The 17,329-nt window shown below is 37.0% G+C and overlaps 1 protein-coding gene across 1 annotated transcript in view; it reads left to right on the top strand.

The window, feature by feature from the left end:
- Positions 1 to 15,461, top strand: part of Rap1 (RAS oncogene family member Rap1) — a 57,799-nt gene extending 42,338 nt beyond the window's left edge. Inside the window, exon 6 of the mRNA XM_089107076.1 lies at positions 13,609 to 15,461. Within this exon, the coding sequence (XP_088963202.1) occupies positions 13,609 to 13,698 (90 nt within the window). The 3' untranslated portion in view covers positions 13,699 to 15,461. The remainder of the gene's footprint in view (positions 1 to 13,608) is intronic.
- Positions 15,462 to 17,329: the final 1,868 nt, after the last annotated feature.

Here is a 17,329-nt window from a genome sequence, read left to right as displayed (position 1 = left end):
GATGTTAGTGTTGTCATTCAAAAGCTATGACCTGGAGAAAAGCGGCACGGTCGGGGTATCCACCCCCAGGATAGGTTAGGTTAGGTTACGTGGTCTTAACCTAACCCAGGTTAGGTTAGGTTACCTATCCTAACTAGGGTTAGCAGGTTAGGTTAGGTTAGGTTCGGTTAAGTGGCCGGCCACGTACGCTTCACTTAGTTTAGCTTAGGTTAGGTGAGAGACAGGCAAAAAGTTTAGTGTATGATTAGGTTAGGTTAGGTTAGATTAAGTTAGGTTAGGTTAAGTTAGGTTAGGCTAGGTTAGCCTACGTACGCGCGCGTACGTAGTGCTATCTCTAGCTGCTAACTCTAGCTATGACCTAACTGTAACTTGAATCTAGTATCGCATGTGCCAGAGTATATGCCAGGTGTGGGGTTCGAACCCACGAACCCGTATGGGGACCAGATCTTGAGTCTAGCGCCTTAACCACTCGGCCAACCTGACTTGTAAACAATTCCTGATCATATTCATATTGTAATTCAGTTTCTTTCTGTGTGTCATCTCTTAGTGTGTGTTGTCCCTGTGTGTTAGTCGTCTCTCTCTGTGTGTGTGTGTGCGCACGTAACCTCGTCTAATGTGAATTTCAACCATTCAGGCTGGTGGACTAAGACCCCTATTCTGAGCTAGTGAATTTCCACTATTCAGGCTGGTGGACTAAGACCCTAATTCTGAGTTAGTGAATTTCCACCATTCAGGTTGGTGGACTGGGACCCCAATATTGAGCTAGTGGATTTCCACCATTCGGGTTGGTGGACTAAGACCCCAATTTTTCAACTCTTGCATTTCATGACAGAAATTCAAAATGAACTTCGAAAAATCAAGAGAATGTAACTGTGAGAAGGTAAAGCACAACAAGTCACTACTGAAATATTCCAACTCTTGCATGTTCACGATAGAAATTCATGTGTGTGTGTGTGTGTGTGTGTGTGTGTGTGTGTGTGTGTGTGTGTGTGTGTGTGTGTGTGTGTGTGTGTGTGTGTGTGTGTGTGTGTGTGTGTGTGTGTGTGTGTGTGTGTGTGTGTAAGTTTTGTGTGTGTGTGTGTGTGTGTGTTCGTGTGTGTGTGTGTGTGAGTTTTCGTGTGTGTGTGTAAGTTTTTGTGTGTGTGTGTAAGTTTTTGTGGGTGTGTGTAAGTTTTTGTGTGTGTGTAAGTTTTTTTGTGAATGTTAGTTTTTGTGTGGATATGTTGGTTTTTTTGTGTGTGTGTGTGTGTGTGTGTTTGTGTGTATGTGTTTGTGTGTGTTAGTGTGTGTGTGTGTGTGTGTGTATAAGTTTTTGTGTGTGTGTGTATGTTTTCGTGTGTGTGTGTGTGTGTGTAAGTTTTTGTGTGTGTGTGTGTGTGTGTGTAAGTTTTTTTTTTTGTGTGTGTGTAAGTTTATGAGTGTGTGTGTAAGTTTGTGTGTGTGTTTGTTTGTGTTTAATTTTGTTTGTGTGTAAGTTTTTGTGTGTGTGTGTTTGTAAGTTTTTGCGTGTGGGTGTAAGTTTTTGTGTGTGTGTGTGTGTGTAATTTTTTGTGTGTATAATATTTTGTGTGTGTAAGTTTTGAAGTGTGTGTGTAAGTTTTCTTGTGTGTGTGTCTAAGAGTTTGTGTGCATGTAAGTTTTCGTGTGCATGTGTCAGTTTTTGTGTGTGTGTGTGTGTGTGTGTGTGTAAGTTTTTGTGTGTGTGTGTAAGTTTTGGTGTGTGTGTGTAAGTTTTCGTGTGTGTGTGTGTGTAAGTTTTTGTGTGTGTGTGTTAGTTATTGTGTGTGTGTGTTAGTGTGTGTGTGTGTGTGTGTGTAAGTTTTTGTGTGTCTGAGCTTTTGTATGTGGATATAAGTTTTTTTTGTGGCTGTGGCTGTGTGTGTGTGTGTGTGAGTTTGTGTGTGTGTGAGTGTATGTGTTAGTGTGTTTGTGAGTGTGTGTGTTTGTGTGTGGGTGTGTGTGTGTGTGTGTGTGTGTGTGTGTGTGTGTGTGTGTGTGTGTGTGTGTGTGTGTGTGTGTGTGTGTGTGTGTGTGTGTAAGTTTTGCGTGTGTGTGTGTGTGTGTGTGTGTGTGTGTGTGTGTTTTTGTGTGTGTGTGTTTGTTTGTGTGTGTGTGTGTGTGAGTTTTTGTGTTCATGTGTAAGTTTTTGTGTATGTGTGTGTGTGTGTGTGTAAGTTTTGTGTGTGTGTGTAAGTTTTGGCGTGTGTGTGTGTGAGTTTTTTTGTGTTCATGTGTAAGTTTTTGTGTGTGTGTGTGTGTGTGTGTGTGTGTGTGTTTGTGTGTGTGTGTAAGTTTTGGCGTGTGTGTGTGTGAGTTTTCGTGTGTGTGTGTGTGTGTGTGTTGTGTGTGTGTGTGTGTGTGTTTGTGTGCATGTAAGTTTTTGTGTGCATGTAAGTTTTCGTGTGGTTGTGTTAGTTTTTGTGTGTGTGTGTGTGTGGGTGTAAATTTGTGTGTTTGTGGTTTTTTGTTTGTGTGTAAGTTTTGTCGTGTGTGTGTAAGTTTTATTGTGTGTGTGTGTGTAAGTTTTCGTGTGCATGTGTAAGTTTTTGTGTGTGTAAGTTTTGGGGTGTGTGTGTAAGTTTTCGTGTGTGTTTGTGTAAGTTTTGTGAGTCTGTGTGTGTGTAAGTTTTTGTGCGTGTGTGTGTGAGTTTTTTGTGTTCATGTGTAAGTTTTTGTGTGTGTGTGTGTGTGTGTGTGTGTAAGTTTTTGTGTGTGTGTAAGTTTTGGCGTGTGTGTGTGAGTTTTCGTGTGTTTGTGTGTGTAAGTTTGTGTGTGTGTGTGTGTGTGTGTGTGTAAGTTTTTGTGTGCATTTAAGTTTTTGTGTGCATGTAAGTTTTCGTGTGCATGTGTAAGTTTTTGTGTGCTTCCCAAATCATAATTTTCTGAAAGGACACACCTATGAAAGGCTAAGAAATCTAGCTTAGAAAAGTCAAAAATAGCAAATTAACCATCCCAAATCATAGGTTTCAGTCAACACACACCTACGAATGGCTATGAAATCCTGCTCAGAAAAGTCAAAAAATATCAGCCCACACACCCACAAATCATAGGTTTCAGACATCACACACCTACGAAAGACTAAGAAATCCGGTTATGAAAAGTCAGAAATAGCAAATTACATATCCCAAATCATAGGTTTCAGACAACACTCACCTATGAACGGCTAGGAAACCTAGCTCAGAAAAGTCAAAAATAGCAAACTAGTCATCCCAAACTATATGTTTCAGACAACAAACACCTATGAAAGGCTAAGAAATCCAGCTCAGAAAAGTCAAAAGTAGCAATCCACCCACCCCAAATCATAGGTTTCAGACACTACACACCTATGAAAGACTAAGAAATCCAACTCAGAAAAGCCTGAAATAGCAACCCACACATCCCAAATCATAGGTTTCAGACACCACACACCTACGAAAGACTAAGAAATCCGGTGATGAAAAGTCGGAAATAGCAAATTACACATCCCAAACTATTGGTTTCAGACAACATTCACCTACGAAATACTAGAAAACCTTAGCTCAGAAAAGCCTGAAATAGCAAACTACACATCCCAAATCATAATGTTCTGACAACACATACCTATGAAAGGCTAAGAAACCTAGCTCAGAAAAGTCGAAAATAGCAAACTACACATCCCAAATCATAGGTTTCAGACACTACACACCTATGAAAGACTAAGAAATCCAACTCAGAAAAGCCCGAAATAGTAATTTACATATCCCAAATCATAAGTTTCAGACAGCATTCACCTACGAAATACTAAGAAACCTTAGCTCAGAAAAGTCTGAAATAGCCAACTACTCATCCCAAACTCGAAGTTTCAGACAACAAACACCTATGAGTGACTAAGAATCCTAGCTCTGAAAAGTCCAAAAAGCAAACTACACCTCCCAAATCATAATTTTCTGAAAGGACACACATATGATAGGCTAAGAAATCTAGCTCAGAAAAGTCAAAAATAGCAAATTAACCATCCCAAATCATAGGTTTCAGTCAACACACACCTACGAATGGCTAAGAAATCCAGCTCAGAAAAGTCAAAAAAATAGCAACCCACACATCCCAAATCATAGGTTTCAGACACCACACACCTACGAAAGACTAAGAAATCCGGTTATGAAAAGTCGGAAATAGCAAATTACATATCCCAAATCATAGGTTTCAGACAACACTCACCTATGAACGGCTAAGAAACCTAGCTCAGAAAAGTCAAAAATAGCAAACTAGTCATCCCAAACTATAGGTTTCAGACAACAAACACCTATGAAAGGCTAAGAAATCCAACTCAGAAAAGTCAAAAGTAGCAATCCAGCCATCCCAAATCATAGGTTTCATACAACACACACCTATGAAAGACTAAGAAATCCAGCTCAGAAAAGTCAAAAATAGCAAACTACATATCCCAAATCATCGGTTTCAGTCAACACACACCAACGAAAGACTAAGAAACCTAGCTCAGAAAAGTCAAAAATAGCAAACTATTCATCCCAAACTATTGGTTTCAGACAACATTCACCTACGAAATACTAGAAAACCTTAGCTCAGAAAAGCCTGAAATAGCAAACTATACATCCCAAATCATAATTTTCTGACAACGCATACCTATGAAAGGCTAAGAAATCCAGCTCAGAAAAGTCGAAAATAGCAAACTACACATCCCACATCATAGGTTTCAGACACCACACACCTATGAAAGACTAAGAAATCCAGCTCAGAAAAGTCAAAAATAGCAAACTGCATATCCAGAATAATAAGTTTCAGTAAACACACCCCAAATAATGTCTAATAAAACTAGATAAGAATATACTTAAATAGCAAACTAGTCATCCCAAACTATTGGTTTCATACAAAATTCACCTAGGAAATACTAGGAAACCTTAGCTCAGAAGAGCCTGAAGCAGCAAACTACACATCCCAAATTTTAGGTTTCAGACAACACACATCAACGAAAGACGGGTGCACGGGGAGAGCCTTTTAGGGTCTGTGGGTCCCTTGAGGGTCGGTGGTCCTTTGGGAGCTCAGGGGGACCTTTGGGGACGGGGGGTTGGGGTTTGGGGGTCCGGGTTGGGCATTTGGGGGTGTGGGTGGGCCTTTGGGGCGCTGGGAGGGCCTTTGGGTGCCTGGGGGACATTTGGGGACCGGTGGAGGGCATTTGGGACCCCGTTGGTCCTTTGGGAGCTCGATGGGTCTTTGGGGGCCGGGAGGCGTTTGGGACCCCGTTGGTCCTTTGGGAGCTCGATGGCCTTTGGGGGACCGGGGATGGCATTTGGGGGTCTGGGTGGGCCTTTGGGGTGCCGGTGGCCCTTTGGGAGCTTGGGGGGCCTTTGAGTGTCCGGGGGGCAGTTGGGGGCCTGGGGAACATTTGGGGACTGGTGGAGGGCCTTTGGGAGCTTGGGGGGCCTTTGAGGACCGGGGGCTTCCTTCGGGGTTGGGGTAGGAGGATTGGAACCCTTTGGGGTTGGGTTAGAGGACCTCACAACACTGTTCAAATGAAACTTGTGTATTATAACGACCACGAGTTTCATCATTAAATTCTCTTCTAAAATCTCTTCAAAAATCTTCTTTTAAAATGTCTCTATCTGTTTCGCCGAAATAGTTCCATAACCTGTCTAAAACGGTTTCGCCCAAATAATCCCTAAACGTAAATTCAGCGTGTTCCTTTGTTATTGGCATCTCTGCGCTAACGCATTTCAAATTAATATGAAACCTTTTCGCGCGCTAAAACAATTCATCGCTAAGATGTTTCTTGCTTAATTGTTTCCATGGCCTTTGGTTATTAATATCCTTTGGAGTTCGACCAAAAGAGTTGTTTCCGAGGCAATGACATTAATGATTTGGATCTATTCCTGGAGAAATGTTTCTAGGCGAAAATTTTAAAGTCTGACAGATGATGTCATTGATTGATTGATCTGTCAAGAAAGGGAAATTAATTTGTTGTTTCTAAGGGGAATTATTGATTCACGATAGGTGAATTGAGGTCGACAGCACAGGTGTTCCAAATTCCGGGAAAGTCATTACACGTTGCCAAACAACAACAACAAATACTATTTCTGGACACCATGACATTCGCCTCGAGCATGTACATGACCAAAACAACAACGAATACTATTGTCTGGATCATAACATTCGCGATCGATTACGCAATCAAGTTCTCGGAAATTCACTTCCCCCTCGAGTCCTAGATCAATAACATTGTTCCCGTTAGAATTCAATGCGCATGTGCAACCTTCGTCCCGGAGCTATTACACCTAGACGAACAACAAATAAATCGACCTTGGAAAAAGAGGTCATTGACCCCATTAACCACGTGTTCTCCCTAATGACTCTATGCCCATATAAGGAGTTCGTTCTGTATTCTATGCCCATATAAGGAGTTCGTTCTGGAGATATTATGGCCATTCTACTGTCGTCAGCAGAAATATTAAGGCATTAAGATTAAAACCAACATGTTTATACAAAACAAAATAATAACTTCCGTTTCATTCACTAATTTTTTCTGAGAGAGTTCAATAACTGGGTTCATCTTAAGTCTTGAATTGTAAATTTCTTCTTTGATATTGCCTAAATGTAACCTGAATTTCTAATGAAGGTGGTGAAATCTTCGTATTCAGGCTTTTGCATCGGTTTTCACTGTCTAATAAATGGACTTATCCCCATTTGGACGTTTATTCGTTGGTCATAGAAAGGCAATGTGGTCTGGGAAAAAAAAACTTAATTGAATGTATTACGTCGAAAATACATGATATAGATGGATTGGCTAATCACCTTTGTGATAATAAATCAAAATAAATATCCCTAACAGGGAGTATATAGCTTGTTGGGTTAGGGATGAACTCCTGAATGAAATCAATAACACTGATCCTAGAACAAAATAAAAAAAAAGCTAAAAAAAATGTAAACACATCTATACAATATACTAATTTGAAAGGATGATTCCGCCATTGACTCATCTATGCAATTAACTATCGCTTAGACATAAAGAGAGAAAAAAGTAGTTACAAAAACAGAATTGCAAAGGTTTACAAAAAGGGAATTTATGAATAGGGTATTTATCTGAAAATAATTTGGCGCCCTGTGACAGTCAACATATCTGTAGACAATTCCCGTGGGACATTTAACAAATCTTTCTCAGCCCTTGGGAATAAGTATTAACACTGTTTCTGTTTTTCAGAAAAATAAACGGAAAAAAACAGATGAAAAAAAAATGAAACTGAATGAATGAAAACATTTGAATGAAACTACGCTCTCATCTCTTTCTAGGCGTGAACAGGATTTTGGATATTCTCGAATTAAGTGAACATACCACTCAATATCATTGTTAATGCTCATTTTGAATATAATAATCGCTTTTGTCGTAAATCCAGTTTTAGGTCCTTTTTGGAACCTTGAAAATGATAATTTTGAAAAGGGGCATAATATTTTTTGTTTTTATATAGTTTTTGGGTGTAAAAAGGTATCACTGGTTTCAAACCTACCATTTCATAATAAATCCATTTTGTAAAGATATATAATTCACAATTGTCACGATTAAATTGAATAAAAAAATCAAATCGGTTCTGTTCTCTTTTCTTCTTATTTTGTTAGTCCGCTTAAAAATTGCCGTTTCGACTTATTGTCGAAACATATCAAAGCCGACTGAAGAAACATGGACGGATGGAGAAATGGCGAAATTGATTTGATTTGATTTTTTTTTTTCAACTTAATCCTGACAAATTAATGCTTGCGGATTATATAGCTTTGACAAAATGGATTTATAATCAAACAGTAAGTTTGAAACCAATGTTTTAAAACATTTTTATACCCAAAATTTATATTGAAAAAATTATCATTTTCAAGGATCCAAAAAGAGGATTTCAGGGATTTCAAATTGTATTTGCGACAAAAGCGATTATTCTATTCGGAAAGAGCAAAAGTTTGAAACCAATGTTTTAACATATTTTTATACCCAAAATTTATATTGAAAAAATTATCATTTTCAAGGATCCAAAAAGAGGATTTCAGGGATTTCAAATTGTATTTGAGACAAAAGCGATTATTCTATTCGGAAAGAGCATAAAAAAAGCATCGAGTGGTATGTTCATTTCATTCGCAAGTCAGAAATGTGGACTGCTCCATTTTTACCAAGAATTGAATTGCTAATATTTAAAATAACACGAGGAACATATTTATTCATTTTTGCTTTGCAGTATTTTGACCCTATTAAGCCCAAATTAACGTGGCCCTATTAAGGCCAAAAATTACTTGAGGAATATATGTATTCATTTTTTGCTTTGCAGTATTTTGACCCCATTAAGGCCAACTTAACTTGGCACTATTAAGGCAAAAAATAACTTTAGGAACATATGTATTCATTTTTTGCTGTACAGTATTTCGGCCACAGTTTATAGAATTAGCAGTATGATCATTCCCTATTTCACCCATTATAAAAACCCGGGCCGAGGTGCGAGTGCTCCAGAGAACGTTTTTGCAGATATAAACATAAGCGGCATCAGGTCTTTTCACGGGTAGACAAGTCAGATTTCTCTTGGACGCGAAACTTGGCTTCAACGTTGGAACACTAATTTTGAAGAAACTAATTTTAAATTAATTTATTCCAATACATACATGAAAATCGGTAATTAGTAGTGCAATGTTTTTATATATATTCCAACTGTACCTCCTAATCCCTGTACGTTTTAAGGTTCGAACTTGTGACTCAGCCTCTTTAACTCTTTAGAAAACGTAGTTTTTTTCAAATAATATATTATATATGATATATATACATATATATATATATATATATATATATATATATATATATATATATATATATATATATATATATATATATATATATATATATACATATATACTACGAAAACTTTAAGAAACAGAAAGTTTTGTTAAAGATAAGTAAAGGCCATATTAAACTTAAGATCAGTAGAAATAAAATTTTCTGAAAATCCCCTAAGAATTTTTCGAAAAACACTTCTTAACAGACGTTTGGTATTTTCTTGGATAGGGCTATTATGGCAACTTTTACCTCAGCAACCAATAATTAGAACCCAAGTCCTAAAATTAGTCTCAATCAGGAACCCTTATCGCTATCTAAATTCACAAAGTGCGAAGATTTTCAAACAGATGTATTTATTGTTTAAATTTCAGGAAAGGTCTGCCCATTTCATACGAAAACATTGATTGAAAACGAAACTAGTCTTATCTAGAAAATAAATATCACGACGTGAAAAAAAAATTATAAACCATCCAGTGGCGGATCCAGAGGGGGGGCGAGGGGTGCCCCCCTATAGTAGTCTAAAGTAGCGTAATTTACCTAATTAACGCAAGTTTGCATTAATGAAACTTGCTCCTAACGTAAGTTTGTTGAATCAACCTATTTTGCGCCCCCCCCCTAAAAAATCCTGGATCCGCCCCTGAAACCATCACACCTATTCCACCATTTTTTAGAAGAAGAAAAAATTCCTTACTTTCACAAATTTCATCAACCCCCCGCCTCCTTTTTTATAAAATCCTACATAGGTCGATCAGTTGAGTCCACTGTATGTAAATAATAGATTAAGTCATAATTTGTATATAAATTAAGTCATACCTGTGAGATGGGACACTTACAAACCACTTTGCTGGCTCACCAAGTTTTTTTCTGCTTTCGTAATTACGAATAATGCATTTTGTAACCATTTCTCATTGATTGACGAAAACACACTAACCCGCTAATGCAGAAATAAGTGGGAGGAGCTTTTTGTTCGCACCGAGAATGAAGACCAGAAATGATCTGCGATAAACTTAGTGGATAATTCTATAAACTGTGATTTCGGCCCTATTGAGGCCAACTCCTCGATTTGCGACAAAAGAATGATAGAAATCTGATGTAGAAGCTTCAACTTCAATTTCAATTCGAATGGACCCTCCCCCAATAATATTTCACGCCAATTTGATGCAATGACCAAGGGAAAAACAACAATGCGACACGCACTCAAGACCATCTTTCTCTGGAAAGGAGGAATCGAACACCATTCACCCTTTTTCTGGAGTGACGCAGATTTTATTAAGACTCTTGATAGGTGCGTGTAAAATTGTGAATTGGGTTTCGCTAAGCGTGTTCCCCCTCGGATATTGTCTCTCAGGGGAAATCCCCCCTCCCACCTGGAAAAGTCTCCCGGCATGCAAAATAGAGCAACTAAAAAGAAAGTATGACAAACAAAAATAACGAAGAGAGGAATGAAGAATATCCTATCTGTATCCCAAAATAAAGGCAGAACATGTGGTTTAGAATACTCTATAGCATTTGTTTTTTCAGGTTCCATTATTCTAATTCCTTTTTCGCGTTGTTTGCGGTTGAGTTATCATAGCAGGGTAAGATAAAGGATAAAGAAAACAACTTAAGAATGTGAAATTGGTGGCAACTGTAGAAAGGCTGCCTTGTGAAGGAAGCGCACAGAGATAGCATGCTGGGACTAAGAAATACTAGCAATTACTTCCGTGAAATTGGCTTAATGTAGACCGGAGGCGTCGCTAGCCAAAATTTTCGGGGGAAGAGGGGGGAGGGCAATAAACTCTACCGACTAGTCTGGATGATATTAATATTAAAGTTACTTCTATAACAAAAAAAAAGAAACAACAAGTAAATGCGTGTCCTTGCTCTTTCTTCTGGAAAAACAAAAACGGCCTCATTTTCGAAAAAATAAGAGCTTGAAACCTCCTCAATAGAATTCTCTAATATGCTTGACATAATGGAGCGATTTTCATTACAACCATTTGCCTCTTTAAAGGTACTTTTCCCATTTTTCTAAAAACCTGGCAAATTTTCTCAGATTCGTAGAGTTTTATATGTAACATTAAACTTATTGAACTTTATATGTTTGGAATCAGCACAAAAAAAAGTTCGTTTGATGTATTACTTATTGTAAGAATTTTTTGTAGAATTTGGTAACTATTGACCTGAGTCGCGTCTTACAGTTCGTTATCACCAACTGTTTGATTCTACACAATGTATTCTACATGTACTTTGGAATGTAGGAAGAATTTCCTTTCTTTTTTTTATTGTTTTTATTTGTCTTATTTTTGTTTTTGGCTGCTCAATCCTATATGCGGAAGAATTTTTGAGGGGGGGGGGGGGTATACGCTATTCTTGGAATTATGTATATCAGGAATCAACATACAAATTAGATTCTTTTGATGTGTATATGAGGGTGTTCGTGTAACTCAAACCCTGTTTTAACTCAACCCTCATAAAACAAAACCCCCATTTAATTCAGCTCCACCTCATTTGGTAGTGCTGAGGTTGACAACATCTAAACGAAACATGCTTATGCAATGATGGGCGTACGGAAGGGGGGAGCAGGTGCCCCCCCCCCTTAGAACTTCAAAATTTACACTAGATATGGCTGAAAAGCAGATGGTTGAAAAGGTAGATGTTTAAAAAAGCAATCGATAAAAGGTAGATGGTTGAAAAAGCTGAATATAAACAGCTGGAATGACAGAATTAAATTCAAACAAGATGCAAGTATCCATAATGTCTTGGAAAGATTTAGCTCTAATTCAAGAAGATTGATTAATGCTGAAGCTTATTGAGGATTTATGATTTTTGGTTATTACTTATTAATAAAGGTTTCAGAGGTATGATAGAACTTGCTGGTAATGTAAGGTTTTGTGAACTGCCAATATAACTTCAACCCCCAGCCCTTCATCACAGAATCGGCTGCCCCCCCCCTAGAGAAGAAGCTACGTATGCCCATGAACGCAATGATAGTAGTACCTTTGTATTCCTTGTTTTATGCTCTTTCCAAATATCATGGTCGTTCTTATGACAATGGATCCTTCACTCCTCCCCATTTTCTCGTTTTCTTCACTCAGTGAAAAGCTTACCACCAAGAGATCACTTACAATTGTTGGATGAAAATGTTGTTTGAAATGATTTTAAATGTGGGAAACAATAAAATGCAACGTGATAACTTAATGCATTATTTTTATATATCCTAGGGCTATACCTGAGACTATCAAGGGGAGCGGGGTGCATTGTCAGGAAAGCGACCGCGATATTTGGATAGAGCATAAGATAACAAAGCTAATGGTACTACTTTTATTTTATTTGGATGTTTCCTTTAGAGGTGGTCACCCACAGCTATTTTAACCCCCCCCCCCATTCAGTATAACCCAGCTTAACCTAACTTGTTGCAGGGGTAGAGTTTTTGGGGTTGAACTAAGTGAGTTCAACCCCATAAGTAAGCCATGGAGGTTGAGTTGCAGGGGAACTATGTGTGAAATATTTCCTCTCATTTTAGCATAGTTACTATCTTGAATTTCTGGACTTCCTGCGTTAGATCAGGCAAAGTAAATTTAATTTTCCTTTGTAGCAATATAACGTGCTCTAAGGATACCCAAAGTCGACACTTAACTTGCTCCAACGTACTCCTACCCTAAGTAGATACCCAACGTGCTCCAACGAACATCTACCCAAAGTCGATATTCATCGGTACTCCAAGGATACCCAATGCGCTCCAAGGATACCCAAAGTTCCAAAAAATATGACTTATCATTGCAACATATTACAAAAATAGCTTGGGTATCATAAAACTCTATTTTGTATGTCTATTGAAATCTTTGGAAAATTTTCTATACGATTTGCGTCTGTCGATTTACTGTCAGTGCAGTTGGCAAATAAAATGCTCTGTGGTTAAAATGCTGACTGAACAGTATTGAATTGAGTGAGACTTGGAAACCGAGGTATGGGAGCAGTCGAGGAGTTCCTATACCTCCTTTTTTACAAGGTATGGGAAGGATCATGAATAATCTTGCGAGAGAAATGATTTGTGGATATATAAAACAACCTGAAAGAATATGTATATCAAGCAAATCATGGTAACGAACTGTAATTATGGAGGAACTTGTGCTATTAAATACCCACAACTCTAAATAAATAGTTTTGATAACAGTAATAAATTAGCATTTAATAGTTGATTCTAGGTATTTAAATTCATTCAGTTTAAAGTCACTCACCTAACGTTGAGTCCAAGAAAATTTGCCTATTTTTTTGAAAAGAGGGAAGACATCCCTAAAAAGGAGTCATATCAATGGAAAATTACACATCACATAAAGATAACCCTATTGCAGAGGTTTCAAGTCCCTCATGTTTATTTGTTTTGTTTTTGGCTAATCACATCGAAATAGTAGTTCGAAAATACCGGGATAGGGTTCGCTTGAACGGCAATCGAAAGTTCTTAGTGTCCTATTTTATAGGGAAAGAGATGCTGCCACAAAAAGTACCGTTTTCTGCTATTTTGTAGGACAAAGCCACAATTTTGGCCCAAAGGAAGGCTAAAATACTTTTTGCCCAAAGGGGGGCTAAAATATTTCTAATGTAGCCAGTTGGTCAAGAATTGTCAAAAAAAAAGTTTAAATTGACCTCACCAATTTCAGGGGGAACAATGTCGCGCGGTGTTACAATTGTTCCTGGAAATGCACGCAGTCCTTACAAAATTAACAGCCACAATATACAATAATTTTAAAGCTTCTGTGAGTGTTACGCGTAAGGCTTTTTAGGCCAGAGAAAATAACATAGCTCACTCCAGTGTTAATTGGTTTTATAAATTTTCTAATTTTTGTCCTTTTTAGATTTTCTATGATTTAGTCCGGCAAATCAACAAGAAATCGCCAGAGAAGAAGCCGAAAAAGACAAAGAAAAGCAAATGTACCATATTATAAACCAATTAAGGTTCAGTGGCCATTCAATGTGTATATATTGAAACTTTCTGTTTTTAATTAAGCCACTGGGGCGCCCCGTGGCACTGTGCGCCATTTGGTGTCTTCTATGTACCGGTCGCTAAGCATTGGTTAGTTACACAAGTGATCTGTGAACTTATTTTTCTTGGATTTAGCACTATTTTTCTTACATTTTTATTTACGTGTATGTCTGTCCAAAAGACTTCCATAACTTGTATTTATGAGGTTCGCCTTTAGATGTGACTGCAATTTTTCATTTCACTTTCATTTCATTGCAATTCTATTCATTTCGTTAATGTAGTTATATCATTTTATTTACTCATTATCTTTCTAGACTTCAAGATCTAAAATACAATATCTTTTTTCTTAGTTTATAGATCAGACACGTGCTTCGGAGGGTTGTTTCGACTCCCTCTTCCGTAAATCTTAAGTTTCTTTGAATTTCAAGTTGAAATCTTATAAGGATTATCAAATAAAATTTGTTATTTATTATTGTCTACTGCTTTGGGTGGGGGTCTCCCGCATAAATAATATTGGCATGAATTGATTGTACTAATGATGTGATAAGCTTCTAAAAAGTTTTGGAGATTGCATTAAGCATGTCAACATTCTTTATTACCAAGGATTTTATTTACTATATTGGCCATATATCAGCAACGACTATTTTATCTATGCTTTCGGGCTAAATTAAGAAAAGAGTGAAAGTAATAACTCTTTCTAACCAAGAATTTAATTAACTATATAACATGAACTAGTTCATCTGCATGGGCTACATTTACTACACTTTGGGACTATATTACAAAAATGAATATAATAGTTCTTTATTACAATTCCAATTAACGTAAACTAATTTATCTGCTAGGGCTACATTAATTATCTTTGGGGGCTACATTACAAAAAATAGAAATTATATTTCTTTATTACAATTGCATTAACTATAAAACATAAACTTTTTATCTGCAAGCATTATATTAACTATCTTTCTGGGTTATATTACAAACATGAAAATAATAGTTTTTATTACCAAGAATTCCATCAACTATAAAACAGAAACCTACAGAGTTAATTGAAATCATGTTTATTTAATACTAAGAATTCAAAGGGAAGGAAGATTCGTGGCGGTTGAAAATGTACATTTAGAGTTACAAAACATCGTGATTCAAAGTGCTGTTCAACAAAGACCAACCATCCCCCTCCCCTAATAGAAAAATCTTATCTCCATCACCGTAAAATGTTGCTAGCCTCTCTTGGTACATAATTTTCACTAAAATTTTAAAAACTTAGAATTCAAGATTCTTCAATTGGCCTACTTCTGTGGGAGTGCCGTGGGTTTGATCTCTGCTTGGTAAATAAGGGATCCAGAGTTTGAACTCAGCTGCACTTACACACTGCAGGGCCAAAACAACATCCTTAGTAGTTAAGTAACGTCGTTAATCCAATACACGCATACACTTTAAATACTTCTTCACTTGACAGAAGCTCCTACCCGGTAGAAAAAAAAAGTAACTTCAGTCTGATTAATTCTGGAAAAATCCAGGGCAACTGATCGAGCTGGCAGATATTATTCCTTGACCTGAAGTGAAGCCTTCAGTAAGGGTACTTCTAGATTTGTGTGCTGAGGTTGGCTTGAGTTTTTTTTTCAAGAATACGATTAGATATGATAAGCTCATTATGTCATATAAATATTTCAGTAATGGTCGTAAGAAATATTTTTTAAACCTGTGTACAGGGCCGTATCCAGGATTTTTTTTTGGAGGGGGTTTTACTAAAAAAAAAAAAATTTTTTTTGGGGGGGGGAGGTTTACACAAAAAAAAAAAAAAAAAGTATACAAAATTTGTTTATGTCCATTTTTGTTACGTTTTTACGAGTCAGACAAACATTTCGGGGATGGGGGGTTCAAACTCCTACCCCCCCCCCCCCCTGGATACGGCCATGCCTGTATACTCGTGCAAAAACTTGACATTACGTCAATCTCAAATATCGTAGAAATGATAGGGCTGTTGAGTTGAAATTTTCAAGAAATTAGGGTGGAAAGAGGAAGGAGAGAAGACCAGGAATTATTAGTGGGGGCCAAAGGCTAAATGAATTTCATTTTTGGCTCTGGTTGTGGTGAAAAATTTAATAGGAACCTGACCCCGCATAAGACAAACCAAGCATGAATATAATTTACCTTAAATATTTAAATTCCTTCGTCGGAATAGTATTCTTACATCTGAAGCGAAACCTCTCACAAAAGCACTTCTAGACTTCAGGTTGACTTGATTTTTATTTCTGTTTCACGTCTAAAGTTGAAGTCAGTGATGTTATTGTGCAAATTGCTAGAAGCCCCATCAGCTTCTTGTAGTGCATCACGACTGCTGCAGTATTTTGTGAATCTGAGCTGGCTTCTTCAAAAAGTTGAATTACACTTGCTTAACAGCGCTTTCCAGTCTTTTTTTTCTCTGATACAATAGGCCAAATTTACGTTGGATTCTCTACGTTATAATATACTAGCGTTTATTGCTGTTATTTTATTCTTATTTTGACGGTGATCAAGCGTTGAGTTAAGCTTTGACAAGGTTGGGGATGAGTTGGAGCGTGCGTAATGTTAAGCTTAAATGGTAAAATTCACATATCAGGTTTGGGCTTCCTACTTGTATCAGGGAATCTGTTGGCCATTTTTTAATCCTGTGCAAAACTTGGACCAATGAAAATCTCCAATTTTATAGTTTTCTCAGAATATGGAAAGATGCGCATAACGACAAAAACATATTCTTTCTTGAAGTATCATGGTAATCTCATATCTTTCTTGAAGATATTTTCCATATTATTTGAGCCTATTCTTTGTATTTGTATGTTATTATAATAGCCACAGATCATAAAAGAAGCGGAATTTTTGTTCTAGCAAATTTTTAGAAAACGTTTAATGTACCATCTAGGGGCAGGGGAGCAGATTCAGAAAGTGCGGGAGGCTTCTTTTTTCAATGAGGATACAAGAAAGAGTTCTTTCCAAAATATAGGGGGATGGGGTAATTTTGTTGTTTCGAGGAATCCAATGATATTTTGGCTGGTATTAATTTTTTATAAATTTGTACCTAAAGAACGTGTAATCTGTCATCTAGTGTTCGTGCATGCAATTGCTGATACATCAATGGTGGAAAAATGACTTCTTTACATTGCTATAAAAAAAAAGCAAATTTATGAGCAATTCCTGTCGTATTTTTTTATCCTTCATCGGTTATGACTAGGGACGCCAATTAAAGAAAATTCGGGGGGAGAGGTGATATATATTTTTTTCTTTTTTTTAATAAAGAAAAAAATGTACTTTTCAAAACTTAGGGTGAGTAATTTCTTCGATTTATTTAATTAAAATCTTAAACAAAAAATTCAAGGAGGGTTAATTGCCTCTCCCTCCCCGAATTGTGCAGTGTAGTTTTTTTTTGTAAGAACACTGAAGTTGACAGTTCCATTAATCTGGGTTATCCGTGGTATTAATGGAATATATGGCGTAAAGTTTTTTTGAATTTCAAGGACACGATTAAAGATGACAAGTCGAATAATTTCCAATTTGAATGTATTTCAAATATTTTTTTTATATCTCAAAATCTAAAAAATTAGTTTATATTCTGTCAA

The sequence above is a fragment of the Artemia sp. Qi Xiang Cuo genome, chromosome 21 (genome assembly GCF_049724085.1).
Source record: "Artemia sp. Qi Xiang Cuo chromosome 21, ASM4972408v1, whole genome shotgun sequence".
Lineage (NCBI taxonomy): Eukaryota > Metazoa > Arthropoda > Branchiopoda > Anostraca > Artemiidae > Artemia > Artemia sp. Qi Xiang Cuo.
Note: the sequence above shows the minus strand (reverse complement) of the source record. Positions and strands in the feature narration are given on the sequence as shown.